This window comes from Meles meles, chromosome 13, assembly GCF_922984935.1.
Source record: "Meles meles chromosome 13, mMelMel3.1 paternal haplotype, whole genome shotgun sequence".
Lineage (NCBI taxonomy): Eukaryota > Metazoa > Chordata > Mammalia > Carnivora > Mustelidae > Meles > Meles meles.
The window spans coordinates 54,051,430-54,069,041 of NC_060078.1; the positions used below are offsets into that span (position 1 = coordinate 54,051,430).

The following is a 17,612-nucleotide window of genomic DNA, read 5'->3' on the forward strand; positions in this document are numbered from 1 at the left end:
CTGGGTGGCTGGGTCAGTTAAACATCTGCCTTCTGCTCAGGTCATTGTCCCAGCATCCCGGGATTGAGTCATGCATCAGGCTCCCTGCTTCTTCTCCTCCATGCTCCTGCTCTCTCTCCCTCTCTCTCTATGTCTCAAATAAAATAAAGAAAAAAAGAAAAGCAATTCCGTACTTTCAAAAGATACTTATAAAGAATGCTGCTCCAGAAGCAAGTTAAATGGATAAGGCATCCATTCACCTATGGTGCTGGCTTCAATTATATGGATGATGCTAAATCACCAAAGCCAGGAGGAGGAACCTGAATAAACTTGAATAAACACTAAGTGGATAGGGGAAAATAATGAAAGCAAGTTTTATCTAAAAAAGTCAATAACCCCATTGACATCACATTTAAAAACTGAATGAAGAGTTTTCTATACCTCATTTTACTATAGCTTCCTAGAGAGACTGAGTAAGGGCAGAAGAGAATGGAGGGAGGGAATGATATTTTAAGATGCTAACAGCTTGGGGGAAGAACAAAGGATTGTTGGGGAAAACAGGCTAAATTGAGAGGGGGAGATAAATCTGGGGTAGATGAGATCATACAAAGTTTTTTAAGGCTCTACCAAACTCAGAAAATTATTAAGTCAGGGGGAAAAACCCCACACACAACCAAGAGGCTCTGATAGAAGAGCCTCAAATATAGGAAGGAGTTGGTTTTTTCCCTGTTTGCCCTACCTTTTTTTAAAAACCAATCCCAAACACTGAGGTCTAAAAAATAAATTATTTCAAAGATCCTTGTTCAAAAAAATTTTTTTAAATTTACTGCATAATCAGGCACATAACCTGTTATCACCAAGTGCAGATCTGGCTCAGCAGGCTACCTGAGGCCAAATGCCAGAGAAATGGGGTTCATGATGAGATACTTAGCAAGAAGTTATGAATAGCCGCTCCACTTCAGGATATTATATGGAAACTGGAATGGAAAGCTGGAGAGAAGGACAGAATCTGAAGACACAGTAGCTGTGAGTCTTTAAAGACATCCATACTTTCCTCCCGTTCTATGTGAACTTCATGACACTTACCCCAATCGCCTGAAGTCTTCTTTTTTGCCACCATAGTATAAAATATAGTCATTTACAAATTTTGTGTGCCTTTGATACTGAAATGCAAAAAATTAAGGATTTGATTTGCTTAGGAGCTGTTCTGTGTCTATGATAAATGAGTAAATAAAGAAAAACGGTATAAATCTACTTAGTTTTTTTAATATGCAAAACCTACTATATATGCTTATGAATTAAAAAAGTATCTAAAAGAGGGCACCTGGCTCAATCAGTTGAACATCCAATTCCTGGTTTCAGTTCAAATCATGATCTCAGTGTCCTGGGACTGAGCCGCATGTGGGGCTCCACAACCAGTGCAGAGTTTGCTTGTCTCCCTCTCTTGCTTTGCCCCTCCCCCCACTCACATGCTCTTTCTTTCTCTGAAATAAATAAATCTTTTTAAAAATATATCTAGGGGTGCCTGGGTGGCTCAGTGGGTTAAAGCCTCTGCCTTTGGCTCAGGTCATGATCCCAGGGTCCTGGGATCGAGCCCCGCATCGGCTCTCTGCTCCGTGGGGAGCCTGCTTCCTCCTCTCTCTCTGCCTGCCTCTCTGCCTAGTTGTGATTTCTCTCTGTCAAATAAATAAAATATTAAAAAAAAAAAAAGATATTTCTAAAAAATATATATATATATATCTAAAAGGGTAAATATTAACTGTTAGGAGCCAATATTGTAGAGCAGAGGGGCTTTCACCTTCTACTTAATACTGTTCCTATTGTTTTTAACATTTTTCAAGCATATACTACTCTTGTGATAAAATATAGTTCTACCTGGGGAGAAAGAGAGCTTCTTATTCTATTGCTGAAATACACACAGACTCACACCAATATTCACTTTAATCATAATATGAAAAGTTATAGTGTCTAAAATTTAAAGGAGTATAATTTGGGACACCCGGTGGCTCAGTTGGTTAAGCTGCTGCCTTCAGCTCAGGTCATGATCCCAGCGTTCTGGGATCAAGTCCCACATGGGGCTCCTTGCTCAGCGGGGAGCCTGCTTCTCTCTCTGCCTCTGCCTGCTTGTGCTCTAACTCTGACAAATAAATAAATAAATAAAATCTTTAAAAAATAAATAAATAAAGGAGTATAATTTACCTTTTATTACTTAACATATAATTTAATTATTCCAGTAATGATAAAGCCTCTAAAATAGAAGATACAACTTTTATAGTATTAAATCCTAATATTAGGCTTTCAAAAACCTATGAATATAAGAACTCAGATATTCTTTTTTAATACTTTCTTTTAATATTTAAGAATTCAGCCATGTTTATTTTTAATGCAATATAACAAGATATATGAGCATCTTACTCTTGTTTTGGAAAGCTCAACAGTATTCTCTCCAGAGCTGGACATGCAAATAACAGAACTGACCTCATCCATAGTACTGCCTGACTACATCCTACTATATCAAAGATAAATAACAACTTAATTCACCACAGTATGTTCTAACAGAATACTGAACCACAATACGATACTTCCAAGACTGTCAACAAACCAGTTAACCTTTCAGAAAAGGAATAAAGAGAAAAGCTAGATATCCAGAGATATGCATTCTTTCTAGCTCTTGATCTATCTCTAACTGGTCATATGACCATGGCAAGTCACTTCAGTCTTTTAGATTAACAAATTCTTTCTGTCAATAGTCAATATGCAGGCAATATGCAGGCAATATCACAACAGCTTAGCTCTGTCATTTTAGCATGAAAAGTAGGCACAGATAACACCTCACTGAATAAGCACAGTTATGTGCCAATAAAGCTTTATTTACAAAAACAGGTGCTGAATGGGACCTTGCTTCCAGGAAACTAGAGTAGACAAAGATGTACTTCTCCCTATTCTTCCCGCTAAGAACAACTAAAAACCTTGGAGATTGTATCTAAAACAAATATACGAAGATTCTGAAAGGTGAGGAGATGAAGGCATAACAGCTAGGGAGCTCGAGACCCATGGTTATACATGGTGGTTAGCTGCCCAGGTTTTCTTTTTGACTCATAAATTCAGACTTGAAAATGAAGAAGCTGGCAAGCTGAAAATGCCAACAAGCACAGACAAGAAAAGTCTCAACAAAGCCTGCTCTAATTGAATAACGAAGACAGAGGGCACCCCAACAAGACAGGTAACTTAGAGACAATACCTACACTACTCCAGCAAAAAATTCTAGAAAAAACTGTGGCCCCACCTCCACCCATGCCAGAAAAGGGGACCTACACTTTCACCCTCATCAGTCTGTAAATAGATACCCCAACACCCCCAAATGAGTGGTGTCATAGAAGGCACAATAGATGTTGAAATGCCAAAGGAACAAGAGACAGATGAGATCCATGGGAAAGTTAAGCTATTGAGATAGAAGATAAGAAGAATAAATTGGTGGTAAGAGAATTTCTATAACTTAAAGCAAAGGATTAGGAAATGGTAACAAAGTAAAACAGATGTCAATAGGTAGGGGATGTATCTAACTGCCATTGTCCCCTTCTCTTAATCCTGACTATAGTAATAAATACCCAGAAACATGTCAGGTCTTGCTCGTCTTCTCTTTCATTCTCCGATATTCCCAACAGTAATATGGATGGCCAGTGGCAGTAGTTAGTGTAACGAGCCACAGCCTTACCAAAAAGTTGAGATGAGAGGGGGCTATAATAGAGAGGCAAGATATAGCTTAACAACAGCCCCAAGTCATGCCTGAAAGATGAATGAGGTCTGAGGACAGACCACAGACACATCTACTTCTAGATACAAGTTTTACAAAGACCTTAAACAGCCAAGAACCAGGTAGTAAGAGAATAAGAGTTAAAATGAGACTAAAGATAAGACCAGTATTAAAATGAGACATGTTGACAGTTTGGCAAAAATAAGTTGGAAAAACATCTGCAGGTTCATGGACTTTGTAAACCTATTCATAAGTCATTAGTAATATGTTTTATTATTTTTGTTTCTGAGTCCTCCTTATGTATTAAAAAAAGAGAATCATACTCAAAAGTATAAATGACAAGATAGCATATCAATAAACAGTTACCTTTAAAAATATAATATAGGTCTACCTGACTTCATAAGATTTTATGAAATAAAAAAGTAGATTTTAAAATATTTTATTAGTTAGAAAAATCTGGAGATATAAAAAGGATACAGCATCCATAGCTATAAGGTGAAACCTTCTATTTCTTGCTTCTTCCCTGTAAAAAGATGAATTTTAAGCAAATTCAAATGTCTATATTCTAATTAACAGAATTAAATCCCCAAGTCCCTGAGTTTATAAAAACATCTTAAACTGAAAAAAAGTAATTTACACGAAAGTACATACCTATCCAGCAATTCTGCTGCAACTTGTTTATGGGCCACTTTTCCATGTTTTTCTTTCTGAAATGGCTTTTTGAGCAGTAAATCATCTTCAACTGACCTGGTTTGTGAAGAAGAAAAATTATTAAAAGAGCTCATTTTTCCTCAAAGGATGTTTCCTGTTTCTTCATATTTTCATAATAGGAACATGTTTTTAAAAATTCAAGTCTTAACTTAAAAAAGACTCACTAATCTTTAATGAGACATTTTATGTCTCCTTAAGTAGTTTAATTACTATCTTAACTTTATTTATAAAATGTAGAAAGTGAAACTAACATATGAATGGATTCTGGTGTCATATCACCCACGTTCTGGTATTCAAACCTGGGCTCTCCCATGCAGTATCTTAACCTTAAGTAAATTTAAGTTCCTTAATCTCTTCGTGCCACAATTTTCCTGTTTGTAAAGTAGAGATATTGAAGCTTTTGGTAATCAATAATATAAAAAAGTAAGGGTGGATTATAAGTGAGACAGACTATAGATAATCAGCCCTAGTTATGAAGAAGGTAGAACCCTAGAGTAGAAACTATTCAACTAGATTTGCTCAAATTCTAGTCTGACAATGTAATATTTTTTAATGAAAAATCCTGAAAATGTAAAGAACCATACAGTATAATTTATTGTCATTATTTCTGTTCTTTTGGTCATCCATGAAGACTGAGTACCCAACAAAAATGTTCAGTCCCATTTAGTATACCCAATATATTGCTCTTGGTGTGAAATAATAAAGCAATTTTTCTAAGTTTGGTTAATATGAATCAGTTAACCACTTCTAAGTTAACAGATAAAATCAGTTTCTAAACACTAAAAGCTGAAAACAATGTCCCTTCACACAGCAACATCACCAAGGTGCGACCTCCTTATAGGGCCCAGGCTTTATTTGCTGACAGTTCTTGTCTCTTCTAATTCAATAAAAATTTCCATGAGCTCCTTCCTTTGAGCACTTAGTCTGCTCATTCACTAAACCATAAAATGCACCATATCACAATCTCACTCTCCATGTTAATCTCACTTTGAAGTCACATACTTGCAAAGGGACCACCAACCAAGCCCCTTCTCTTCACTATGACGTTCGCAAGCAAAATCCTTAATAGCTGAATGAAAAATAGATGCAAGAGAGAAATCCAAGAGTTTTCATTGATTCCCTTTTCCCCCCACTTCCCTTCCCATAAATCCCTTCACAGCATAAACACTATTTTCTTATTTTTCACCTAAATGTTCTCAAATTCTCAAGTCAATTCATTCTAGTCTAATAAACGAAAATTCATTCAGTAGAGCATTGTTATCTTCACATGCAAACACAATCCAAAAACTTTCAGTATTATTTATACCTCATTGCAATCTAGAAAGGATACGAAACACAGATCAATAAAAAATTACTTACCTTTTTTTCCTTTTGTTAGATTCTCCACCATGTTCATCATCACTAAAATCAGAGTCATAGCCTCCATGACCATGCATCTGTAAAGGAGTATAAAGTCAGTTACTTAGAACTTAAGTTGCCCATAGTTCAGGAAACAGAATAGTTCAAAAATAAGTTATCTTCAAAAGCCATAATAAGGGGCCCCTGAGTGGCTCAGTGGATTAAAGCCTCTGCCTTCGGCTCAGGTCATGATACCAGGGTACTGGGATCAAGCCCTGCATCGGGCTCTCTGCTCCACAGAGAGCCTGCTTCCTCCTCTCTCTCTGCCTGCCTCTCTGCCTACTTGTGATCTCCATCTGTCAAATAAATAAATAAAAATTTTTTTTAAAAATAATAAAAAAAATAAAAGCCATAATAATTGTAAAGGATCATGGTGGGTATATCACCATTGATGGGCTATCCAGCCACCTAAAACTTTCACTCACTTTGAAATAACAGACTAAACTTTCAGAAATGAATCAACACTTTACACCTTAATTACCAGGAGGCTACTCTCTGACATTCTCATTGAAGATGATATCTAGAAGCTGCTGTGTGACTGCACACAAGGTTCAGCAATGCTTCACTTCTGACTCGGAGTACTAACTGTTGCTGTGTATTTATCATCAACTTTGTCCCAGTTGTTACGGCAGGTCCTTAACAAACACTGCTTCCACTTCTGCAAGTTAGGAACCATGATCTCCATTTTACAAATGAAGAAATCAAGGACAAACAAAGTTAAGTAAATCAACTACAGAGCAAATAAACAGCTAAAATGAACTACTTGATTCTTAAGCTCATGATTTCAACTGCTCTAAACTGCCTTTGGAATATGTTAACGTGATTATATTCCATTAGATTCACTGTATTTGTGAACAGTCACTATCAAGTCATTAAAACTTTCCTATCTTTTTTTTTCAACATATGTTGAGATTTCCTTTTTCTTTTAAACCTAGTTTCCACAAAGTAAAAACCTTGCTCTTTGGCCTAGTTAACTTTATCTTGTTCCAGCTCATATTTTTAACTGAAATTCTTAGAAATACTGAAAGAGCTCAGTTGTCACTCAGCTGTGTTGGAAGCCTCTGGCTGCAGCATTATATTGAATTTGAGACACACATTAATTGATGGGGAATCAGAGGATGATTTGACTTTTGATGTCATACTCAATTCATATGGCTACAAGGAACTAGTCCCAGTCAAACGACCTATCAAAAATTTTAAACTGTAGGGCGCCTGGGTGGCTCAGTGGGTTAAGCCTCTGCCTTCAGCTCAGGTCATTATCCCAGGATCCTGGGATCGAGTCCCGCATCGGGCTCTCTGCTCGGCAGGGAGCCTGCTTCCCCTCTCTCTCTCTGCTCTGCCTGTCTGTCTGCTTGTGATCTCTCTGTCAAATAAATAAAAAAAAATTAAAAAAAAAATTTTAAACTGTAATATTTACAAGTGCAGCAGGAAAATGAGGAAAGAACTCCCTAAACTTTAATTCACTGGACCCAAGACAAGGTATGAGAGCCCTAGTCCTGGCTACCCTGAATAAAGTCTGTGAACTTTTTCAAACTTAGGTGTGTGGGTGCACGTTCCTTAACTTGAGCCTCAGTTTCCCCTTCTATATAATGAGGCTAATAAGAGTACTGGTCTCATAGGACTAGACGTTAAATAAGTTACAGCATATGAAGAGTTTTAGAACAGAGTCCAGTACGGTAAAATCCTGAAAATGCCGACTACTACTAAAGTCATGTTCCGATAACCCGCGACACCACCTCCTATCCTTGCTCCCCCTCGCCCTTTTTCTCTGGTATCTTCCTTCATCCCATACCCATCAAAAATCAGGGACTGCACTAAGAAGCTCTCACTCACTTCGGGCTACGAATCGACTGACAAGGGCCGAGAGAAATTCGAGAAGAGACGCCGGGTGTCTCTAGAACCTACCAAAAAAAAAAAAAAAAAAAAAGGTAATCAACTAACAGCAAAAGAGGAACAAGTCTGGAGGTCCTTCTCCCCAACCCCGGCTACACTCAAGGTCCTTATCACACACCCTTTCCCTCCTCCCTGCTCTGCCAAGTACGCCCTGCAGAGTCCTCTCCCTTTTTCCCGGAGGCTGCAGCGACGACCCCGGCCTCAGTGAGCCGCTGCAGGGCCGGTCCGGTTCGCGCCGGCCGAGCAGCCTCGCCACAGACAGCCGCCGCAGCCCGCTCCCCGCCTCTTCCTACGGATCCCGACTGGGCGCTGCTTCCGGTCTGGCTCGGCCGCGTGTCGCATTTAAATAACACCGTACTCGGGCGCGGCGACCTTGTGCTACTGCCAGAACCAGCCCGGGGAAACAAAGGCGACGGAGAACAGGTCCGGGAGGGGAAGCAGAGGCTTTCTGCTATCTCAAGTCGCAGCCCTCAATTTCTTCCTTCCCTTCGGGAGCCCGTCATCTACTGTCGTGTGGCACTGCTCACACTACGCCCACGCCCGTCGTTTGAAAATGTTTTGTTTTAGAAAAAGCCCTGCCTGAATATCACCTGCCGTCCTCTTTCTAGTAACCTTAGTAACGCCTCTTCGGAGCATCCTCGTTGCGTGTCTCTGATCTGCCTCTCCTCCCCCACTCCATAAAACCGTTCTCATAATTAGAACAAAAATAACTTTCCATCGTTTCACCACCCACACAATAGATACCATTCCAAATGCAGTGCTGGTGGCAGAAGAGCTCACGGAATATGGGAGGAAAGGAAGAAGAGGGAATAGGATATTTCACAGGGTCGCAGATTGTCTGCAGACCGCCACCTGGCACATGTGAAAACGGATCCAAAAGACTTGTTTTAAAAAAAGAAGAAAAGGGGGGCAAAAAAGAAAGCAGGAAATTTTAATTATTTGAGCTCCACTAGGTTGTACCTTTTGTATGTTATGATGCCTCATTCTGCTTTACAGACTAGTTACTGGGTTCAGGTCTTGTCTGCCTTCAGAGGATGCTGTTCATCCTTGCTGCCTCCTCAGCCCCCTACACAGTTCCTTGGAAATCAGAAGCGCTAATTAAATATTTGGTGAATTGAACTGGCACGCCACTGACGTTTACAGTGGGCCCATTTCAGAGAAAACCTTGGCACTTAACATACATATCATTTTACATCTTCTGCGCTGAACAGAAGATAACGATATTCAAGGCCCCCTTCTATTTCTGACAGTAAATTATAGATGAATCCTGTTTTACTCAATGCAGTGAATGTGATCTTAAAAATCTGTACATCAAAGTAGTGTAAATTCGGTGATTTCAAAATACAATCAGATCATACTTTTTTTTTTTTTTGAGTGGGCAAGGGAAAGTCGGAGGAGGAAGGAGAGCGAGCCTTGAGCAGGTTGCACACGTGGCAGCAAGCCAGATGCAGGGTTTGATCTCAGGACCCTGAGTTGATGACCTGAGTTGAAATCGAGATCAATGCTAGACTGACTGAGCCACCCAGGGGCCCCAGATTATGCTTCAATAAAGACATTTACTCAAAAAATTTGAAGTAATAGGAAGCCTCACAATTTAACATTATACTTATACTATACTGAATTACTTTGTCAAGCAGTTCCTTTTTTTAGTAAAAATCTAAAATCTGTATTTAGTTCTTTTCTTATCACTAAAATACATAAAATACATCTGTACCTTGTATTCAATTTACTTTCTACCAATATTTGACATTTAATAGCATTTTGCTACCATTCTGGGTATGTTTTTGTCCACTGCTTCATTTTACTCTTAAAAACAAACCCTGTTATTAGCCCCATTTTGCACGTGAGAAATTAAAGCACAGAACTTAAAACCACAGACCTGGTGAAGGTCTAGAACTAGGAGTGCTTGTCTCTCTACAAGACCCAGTTTTTTGTCTGTCTCTGTGTCTCTATCAATTTCTCCCTCTTTTTTAACTCATTGATTGTGTGGAAAGTAGCTTCTGGTTCTAATATTTTAAGAATTTCAGATTTGTTGTGCCAGGTCATTCAGCTAAAGATTTGTATTTTTCCCTTTGAGGCAATAATTTTTGAAAGAGAAAACATAGGAAATATATGTTAGGGATGGATCACACAATCTGAACTAAAAATAATTTGTACAGGATAGAAAACCTACCTGAACAGAAAATCTCAAGTTAGTAACCAGCTCAACAACTATAAAAACACAAATAATAATTGTAGTGCTTGCTCTGGGCAGAGTTGCAAATCCATAAGGGCTACAAATATATAAAAGCCAGTCCTTACTCTCAAAGGTTAACAAGTAATAAAGAATTTATAGTATAACAACAGCAATATATTTTGTGGGGGCACCTGGCTAGCTCAGTCAGTAGAACGTGAGACTCTTAATTTCGGGGTTGTGAGTTCAAGCCCCATGTTGGAAATATATATTCTATCATATGTCAACTCCCTAGCAAATGGCATAAACCTATAGTTCCTAATCTATAAAGTGTATTATTTCAATGAATGTGGAAATTTAAATGTACACCAGTGCCATGTGTCATATTCTCAAATAAAGCAACAAAATACTATGATAGGTATGTGGTGGAGCTGAGGGAAGTTAGTCTCACTCCTCCGTGTTACCTTTCACTGTCAACATACATACTCTTTTTGCCCGCTCAGAAAGCTGCTCTGGGAAATAGTATGGTAAAGAGACACATATCAAAGTCAGCCAGACTGTCTTCCACTTACTAGGTGGGAAATCTTGGGCAAAATTTTCATTCTCCGAGTCTTAATTTCTTCATCTACAAAACAGAGATTATACTAGTAGCTATCTTACAGAGTGTTAATGAGGTTCAAAATTAAATGATGTAGCAAAAATGCTTAGCATGATGCCTAGTTCATAAGGAGTATGTAATGAATGCTACTTGAGGAAAGAAGCAGATTACAAGCATTCTTTCTTGAGAATAAGTTTAAAAATTAACTGCTGCTTGAATATAGCCCAGAAACAGATCCACTCATATATAATCCCATGATTAATGACATAGTTTTAAGGGGGGACTTCTCAATAAATAGTTCTGGGTCAATTAAATAATATGGAAGAAAATACTGATTCCTACTTACTTTACACCATATGCAAAAGTCAGTTTCAAAGAAAACAGGAAAACACCTTCATGATATTTGATGATGTTTTCCTTAGGACATAAAAAATCTTCCTAGGGCGCCTGGGTGGCTCAGTCAATTAAGCAACTGCTTTCGGCTCAGGTCACGATCCCAGGATCCTGGGATTGAGCCCCGCATGGGGCTCCCTGCTCAGTGGAGAGCCTGCTTCTCCCTCTCCCTCTGCCTGCCCCTCTGCCTACTTGTGCTCTCTCCATCTCTCTGTCAAATAAATAAATAAAATCTTTAAAAAAAAATCTGCCTAGATAGGACACACAAAGGGCTAACCATAAAGGAAAAAAACAACGAATTAACAACTTCTGTTCATTCTGAAAGCTATTAAACAATGAAAACTTAATTCCCAAAGTAAGGGAAAATATTGCAGTATGCATATTTAACAAATTATCAGATTATATGAAGAACTTTTAAAGCCATTAAGTAAAAGGTGAAAACCTAATAGAAAATTTAGTCAAAGTCTCCAACGAACAGTTCACCAAAAAATGATATCCAAATGGCCAATGCATATAAAACAAACTGCTCATCTTTAGTAGTTATCAGAGAAATGTAAATTAGCAACACAACATACCCCATTACACATGCTCCAGAATGGCTAAATGGAAAGGATGGATTAGCACTGATGAATATATTCTGTGTCTCATGTATTCTATTCCTCAGTGTATTTTCTTTTCAAATTTTTTTAATTTCAATTTTTTTTAATTTTTCCTCAGTGTATTTTCAACATAAGACTATACATATGTTCATTGAAAGACCTGAACTATGTAACACTAGTTACAAATAACAGCACTATTTACAAATAAAAAACTGGTAGCAAACCAAATGTCCATCAGCATTAGAATAGTTGAGTAAATTGTACTTATTCACACAATGGAAGACAATAGAGCAATAATAGCAAATAAACCACAACTAAATGCAACAACAGAGATGAATCTCATAAATATAATACTGAGCAAAAGAAACATTGTATATGTAAAAGAATACACATACTACAATCCCATCTATATAGAGTCAGGATAAATGGTTTCCCTGATGGGTGAAGAGCAAGTAACTAGAAGGGGGTACAAGGCAGTGGTGGGGAGGGCTTCTGGGGAAGATGGCAATATTCTGTTTCTTGATCCTTGCATTCAGTACATGAGTGGTTCATTTGTACTTATGGTTTGTGTACATTTTTTTTAAGGATTTATTTATTTTAGAGAGAGAGAGAAAGGACGGGGAGAGGGGCAGAGGGAAAGAGAGACAGAGAATCGCAAGAAGACTCCCTGTGAAGCAGGGTGTGGGGCTCAATCTCATGATCCTGAGATCATGACCTGAGCGGAAATCAGAAGTCAGATGCTTAACCGACTGAGCCACTTAGGTGCCCCTGGTTTGTATACTTTTATGTGTGAATATTATACTTCAATAAAAAATTTACATTTTTTAAAAATCGAACTATTCCTAGAGGTTTTTAAAAATTTTGGCTCTAATGGGTTAATGGAAGTGTCAGTGATTAAAGCAGTGTCAGGCATGACACAATAGGTTGGGCAATAGAGAGGTGGGATTTCCTCGGAAATCAAGGCATATAAATGCTACATAGTCAAAGACAAATTTCCTAGGCCCTGAGATGGGGGAAGCCAGGGGGTGGTGGGGGAGCTCTGTAAGTGCTTAGTCAGCACCCGAAGGACTAAAAGCCCCCAGGTCTAGAATCCTTGGCAAGGTCAGCCTGTGCTTCCCAAACGTTTACAAGTCAGGGTCTGGCAGAGGGCAGCCCTGCAACCTCCATGGTAGAGCTCTGTCGGTGAACAGAGACACAGTCCAATAGGTATCTTTCGCAAGCTGGTCAAAGGTCAGGCACTTGCTTGTGTAAATACCCAAAGGAAACTGCCAGAGCACCAACACTGAGGTTGGATGGACTTTGGGAAGTTAAGTGGAGCAAGATACCAATTACCAAATGAATTGATTGTCATCTTTAGGCCTGCTCCCAGGAGGCGAGAATGGAGACAGAATGTCTATCAGTTTCCTCTCTGAGGCAGTCCTGGGTAAGGAGCCTTGTGATTAAGAGATAGGGAGACGCCAGATCAGACGAGATGAGAAGCAGACACCAGGAACACTAAATGTCACCGGGAAACTGATGCACTTATTTTTTGTCATATAATATCTGTGTGTCTAAAGATTTCATGCCTTGCTCAGGCACGTGCAAAGTAGAGAGATTCGCTAGACTAATGAAGGTTGATGGGTGTCATATCTCTGGATTCTGCCTCAAGGGCTGGCTAGGCCTGAGCCTGTCATTATGGAAAATACATAATTCTCCCATCAAGGCCCAAGCTCTCTAGGGGGCACAGACACAGACACAAGTCATTAGATTACATTGCTGTGGGCAGTGATAGGGAGAGACCCAAAAGGCTGTGGAAGTGCCAGGGAGAGGCTTCTAGACTGCGAACAGGAAGACTGGAAATGCTTAAGAGAGAGAAGACTTTATGTTTATGTTCAAATGCTTCAATCACAGATTTAACTCTATGCTACAAACTGCACTGACTTTGCATCCAAAGGAAAGGACAGTATGACTTCCCAGGCCTCCCACATTCACCCGTGACCACCAACAGCCTCTCTCTTTATAAGGAAAAACCAAAAACCAAGGAGGAATTGAACAAATCCCATGATTCCACAGTGTATGAACACACGTTGACCACGTAGAGGGAATGCTGGTATAGTCAAGTAAAATGTCCGGTGAAATAGGTCTGGGGCATGGTTAAGGACACATCTCAGCATTATTATGTGCTCAGGCAATTATGTATAAGTAGCAAGCAATTTTCCTAAATGATGCCTTAATTACATAATCTCTTGAAAGTAAAACCTCTTTGACTAGTTGTTCTGGTACTGAACGTGATCACTGGTGGTAGGAAATAGAAATACTTCAACACACACAATAACACAAATGACTGAATAGGCTCAGAGGAGCAGTGGTAAAAAGGAGATGGAGAGCTCATGCCATGAGCATGAGCAACAGCACCCAAAGTCATATTTAGATCCATAAATAGAACTTTTTCAATGACACACTTTATTGTCAGGAACTCTGTTAAATGCTGTAGGGTGGCTTACAATAGAAATGTAGGCCAGAATTACCCGAGAAATCCATTTTTCCAGAGAGGCTGGAAATCTGGATTTTCAAATTCAGTAGGCTGATTTTTAATATTGGCATCTAATTCAAGTTTAAAAATCAAAGAAAAACAGCATTTGGAATAAAACACTTCTGTGAGGCGCATTCAGCCCATAGGATGCCAATTTCCAAGGGGTGGTCCATTATCCTCTTTGGAGGCGGTGGTTCGGAAACACAGATTATGAAGCTATCTTGGGTTTAATCTCTTGGGGATAAGACAGGCTCCTGGCAAGTCAGGGAGAAGGAATCAAAGCGTTAAATAAATACTTAGGAAAGGGAGCTTGGAGAGGTCACAGCTTGAGCCACAGCAAGGGGTGGTCCCTAAGTTCCCGGTCAGGAATATCTATGCTGGCTGAGAAAGGCAGGGTGACCCCCAGACTGGGGGGATGGAACTCACATCCTAAAACATGCTGACAATGTTGAATTTTACCTGAGCTCTTCATTCCTAGAAAACAAGGAAAATTAAAGGAATCCCCTCATTTTTGTGTTCTGGAAAACAGCTTACTGCAAAGAACCATTCTTTCCCAAAAGTCTTAGATAAGACGCAGATAACCCCTGTTTAGCCTGTGACAAAGCTACACACAGACCTTCCAAATTCCCATTCTTTGCCTCATAAATGATGAACTAAACTGCTTATTCCACAGATCAATTAGAACACAATGCTTATTAACCAAACTTTGGGTAAGCTTCTTTCCATCTTCCAAGCCCCTGAACTTTGACCCACCCACAGCCTGAGCCAGCACCAAGCCCATCCTGAGAACAGACTGGCCTTAGCATAAAATCTTCTCTGATCTACCATCTGATCATGCCACCGTTTCATTCCATTTTCCCCAGACACGCTTCTTTCCAGCCTTGCTCATGCCTCTCTGCAGAAGACAACATTTATGTGCCCTGACCCCTGAGACACTTGTAGGTTCCCCCTGTTGCAATAGTCCCTTTCCTCCCTTGTAAATATCTTTGAATAAAAGTCTCTTCTAACTTCATCCTGATTTGTTTTCTATTAGACAGTGTCCTTACTCAGCCTATACTATTTAGCACAATTTCTGACAATGAGGTGTGTTGTTGACAAGGTTCTGTTTATAACCAAAAGTATTACTCTGTTGGATGATGCCTTCACATGACAAGAATTAGACAGCAGCTGCAGTGGCCCCCAGTCACTGGACAGTGAGTTACAAGACGTCAGCAGTAAGGTCACTAGTCTGTCTTGGCTTCCGGCACACCACACTCAGTTTTCCCTCTTCCTCAGAGTCTGTGCCTTCTCAGACTCCTGGGGCTCTGCAGGGCCAGGGCTGGGTACTCTTTTCTACCTGCACCAACAGACATGGCCATGGCCCATGCTGATGTGCCCCAATTTATATCCTTTTAATGGCGGAATACTATCTGTTGCATATATATCACATTTTGTTCATTCATTCAGTCATCCATTGGCAAGGTACTTGGGTTGCTTCTACCTTTTGGCTATTGTGAATAATGACAGAATGAGCATCTGTTGAAGTTCCTTCTTTTGATTCCTTTGATATATATATAGAAGTAGAATTACTGGGTCATATGGGGGTTCTATGTTAACCTTTTGAGAAACTACTAAACTGTTCTCCATAGCAGTTACCATTTTACATTCTTACCTTCTCCACATCCTCATCAATATTTGTTATGTTTGAAAACTATGGGGAACCTGGGTGGCTCAGTCGGTTAAGCGGCTGCCTTTGGCTCAGGTCATGATCCCAGGGTCCTGGGATCGAGTCCCACATCAGGCTTTGCTCAGCAGAGAGTCTGCTTCTCCCTCTCCCTCTGCCTGCTGCTCTGCCTACTTGTGCTCTCTCTCTCTCTGTCAAATACATTTTTTTAAAATTATTATTATTAGGGCCATCCTAGTATGTGTGAAGTGGTAGCTCATTGCAGTTTTGATTTGATTTCTTTTATGATTAATGATACTGAGTATATTTTCATGTGCATATTGGACATTTTTGTATCTTCTTTGGAGAACTGTCTGTTGGAGTCCTTTGCCCATTTTTGAATTGTGTTCTTTGTTTTTTTCTGTTGTTGAGTTTGGGTTTTGTATGGATTCCAGGTATTCATTTCTTTTTTTTTTTTTTTTTCAGGTATTCATTTCTTATCAGATATGTGATTCACAAATATTTCCTCCCATCGTACATGCTATCTTATTGCTTTCTTGATAGTATCCTTTTATTTAAAAAGATAATTTTTAAAAGCCAAAATCATGACTACAAATATACAGATATAAAAACACATATCAGAGATTTTATCTACCTAATTCATGAGACAACCAGCTGGAGTTTACCATCAGTTCGAAGAAGAATCCAAAGAACCTACCCATAAAGGCAATCAGAAAAGGTAACAGGAATTTACAAATAGATGTAAAACTGGTCAATATCCAAGGGCAATAATCAATTGCGCTTTCACCTGACAAAACTCATTTGCATCACTATTGGTAAGAATCATTTGTATGCTATCGGTTTTGTACAACCTAACAAGTTGTAAAATAGCTCCAAGATGATGGAAGTCCCAATAACTCAATAGGGTGCCAGCCTAGTAACCGTTTTCTGCCTATCTCAGTGTCTTTCGTAATTTGTTTCCTGATGCTGCTCTCAGAGCACCCCCGCCACCACTCTCCCACCAATGAGGGGCACCAGCTGCTCTCAGGTTGCCTCTAGTCCGTCAGCACTCCGATGGCTCCTGGGGACAGTTATTTCAGCTCAAGCACTGCTCATGGGGTGCCGTGTGGTGGAGGTACAGCCATCCAGCCATTCCTGCTACAAATACTTACTATGGACTCTGAGCCAGCACTATGCTCTGAGCACAGTGGGGATTGGGCCGACTGATGTCTGTCCTCTGGAGCCTTCCTGTCCAAATAGGGCAGGAAGAATAGTAAATAGACAAATAAAATAATTACAAACTGATAAATGCAATGAAGCAAATAGCTGTCAACGCAGAGAATCCCCAAGAAGGGTTTAGGTAAGTAGGGTGGTCAGGATGGCCGCTCTGAAGAGAACATTTCAGCCGAGACTTGAAAAATGAAGAAGAGCCAGCTACTCCGAGTGTGGAGGGTGGCAGGAAACCAAGAGAGCAGCCAGCTCTACAGTCTGTCCTCACCCTCTGTGCTTCTAGGGACTGGTCCGCAGCAGCTACAGTTACTGCTTATCCGCGCCTCAGTGCTTGGGAAGCAACAAAGGCCAGGTCCTGACTTCCCAGTGGCAGAACTGGTTGCCTTTGAGTCTAAGCTTCAAAAAATGCAAAGGAGAAGAGAAGGGTTGCTCCCAAACCAGCTTGTCCTCCTTCTTCTGACCCAGTTTCCCTCTGACTACCCCCATCTGCTAAGTGAAGCCTGAAATGTCTTCAACTTGTGAACAACGGTTGAACCCCCCAAAAAAGATAAAAGGCTTTAAAAATGCAAATGAGGGACAAATGAGAATTAACACATTAGTGTGACTGTGTACAATGATCAACTTTTTGCTGAACTGATTTGATGACAAAGCTGCAAGGCACAGGGCTCTTACAGGCAAAGGGAGAGACTCAAGGGTCGTGTGGGGTGATGGGACACCCAGATCAATGTAT

The 17,612-nt window shown here is 39.8% G+C and overlaps 1 protein-coding gene across 2 annotated transcripts in view; it reads right to left on the reverse strand.

Moving 5' to 3' along the window:
* LOC123954969 (protein FRA10AC1) overlaps window positions 1-8,018 on the reverse strand; it is a 34,525-nt gene extending 26,507 nt beyond the window's left edge. For both annotated transcript variants that reach the window (XM_046026440.1, XM_046026439.1), the window contains exons 1-6: window positions 7,854-8,018; window positions 7,676-7,743; window positions 5,804-5,880; window positions 4,385-4,480; window positions 4,211-4,256; window positions 1,066-1,142 (exon numbers count right to left, since the gene is read on the reverse strand). In XM_046026440.1, coding sequence (XP_045882396.1) covers window positions 1,066-1,142; window positions 4,211-4,256; window positions 4,385-4,480; window positions 5,804-5,880 — 296 coding nt within the window. In that variant the 5' untranslated portion in view covers window positions 7,676-7,743; window positions 7,854-8,018. The remainder of the gene's footprint in view (window positions 1-1,065; window positions 1,143-4,210; window positions 4,257-4,384; window positions 4,481-5,803; window positions 5,881-7,675; window positions 7,744-7,853) is intronic.
* Between the last annotated feature and the right edge of the window lie 9,594 nt (window positions 8,019-17,612).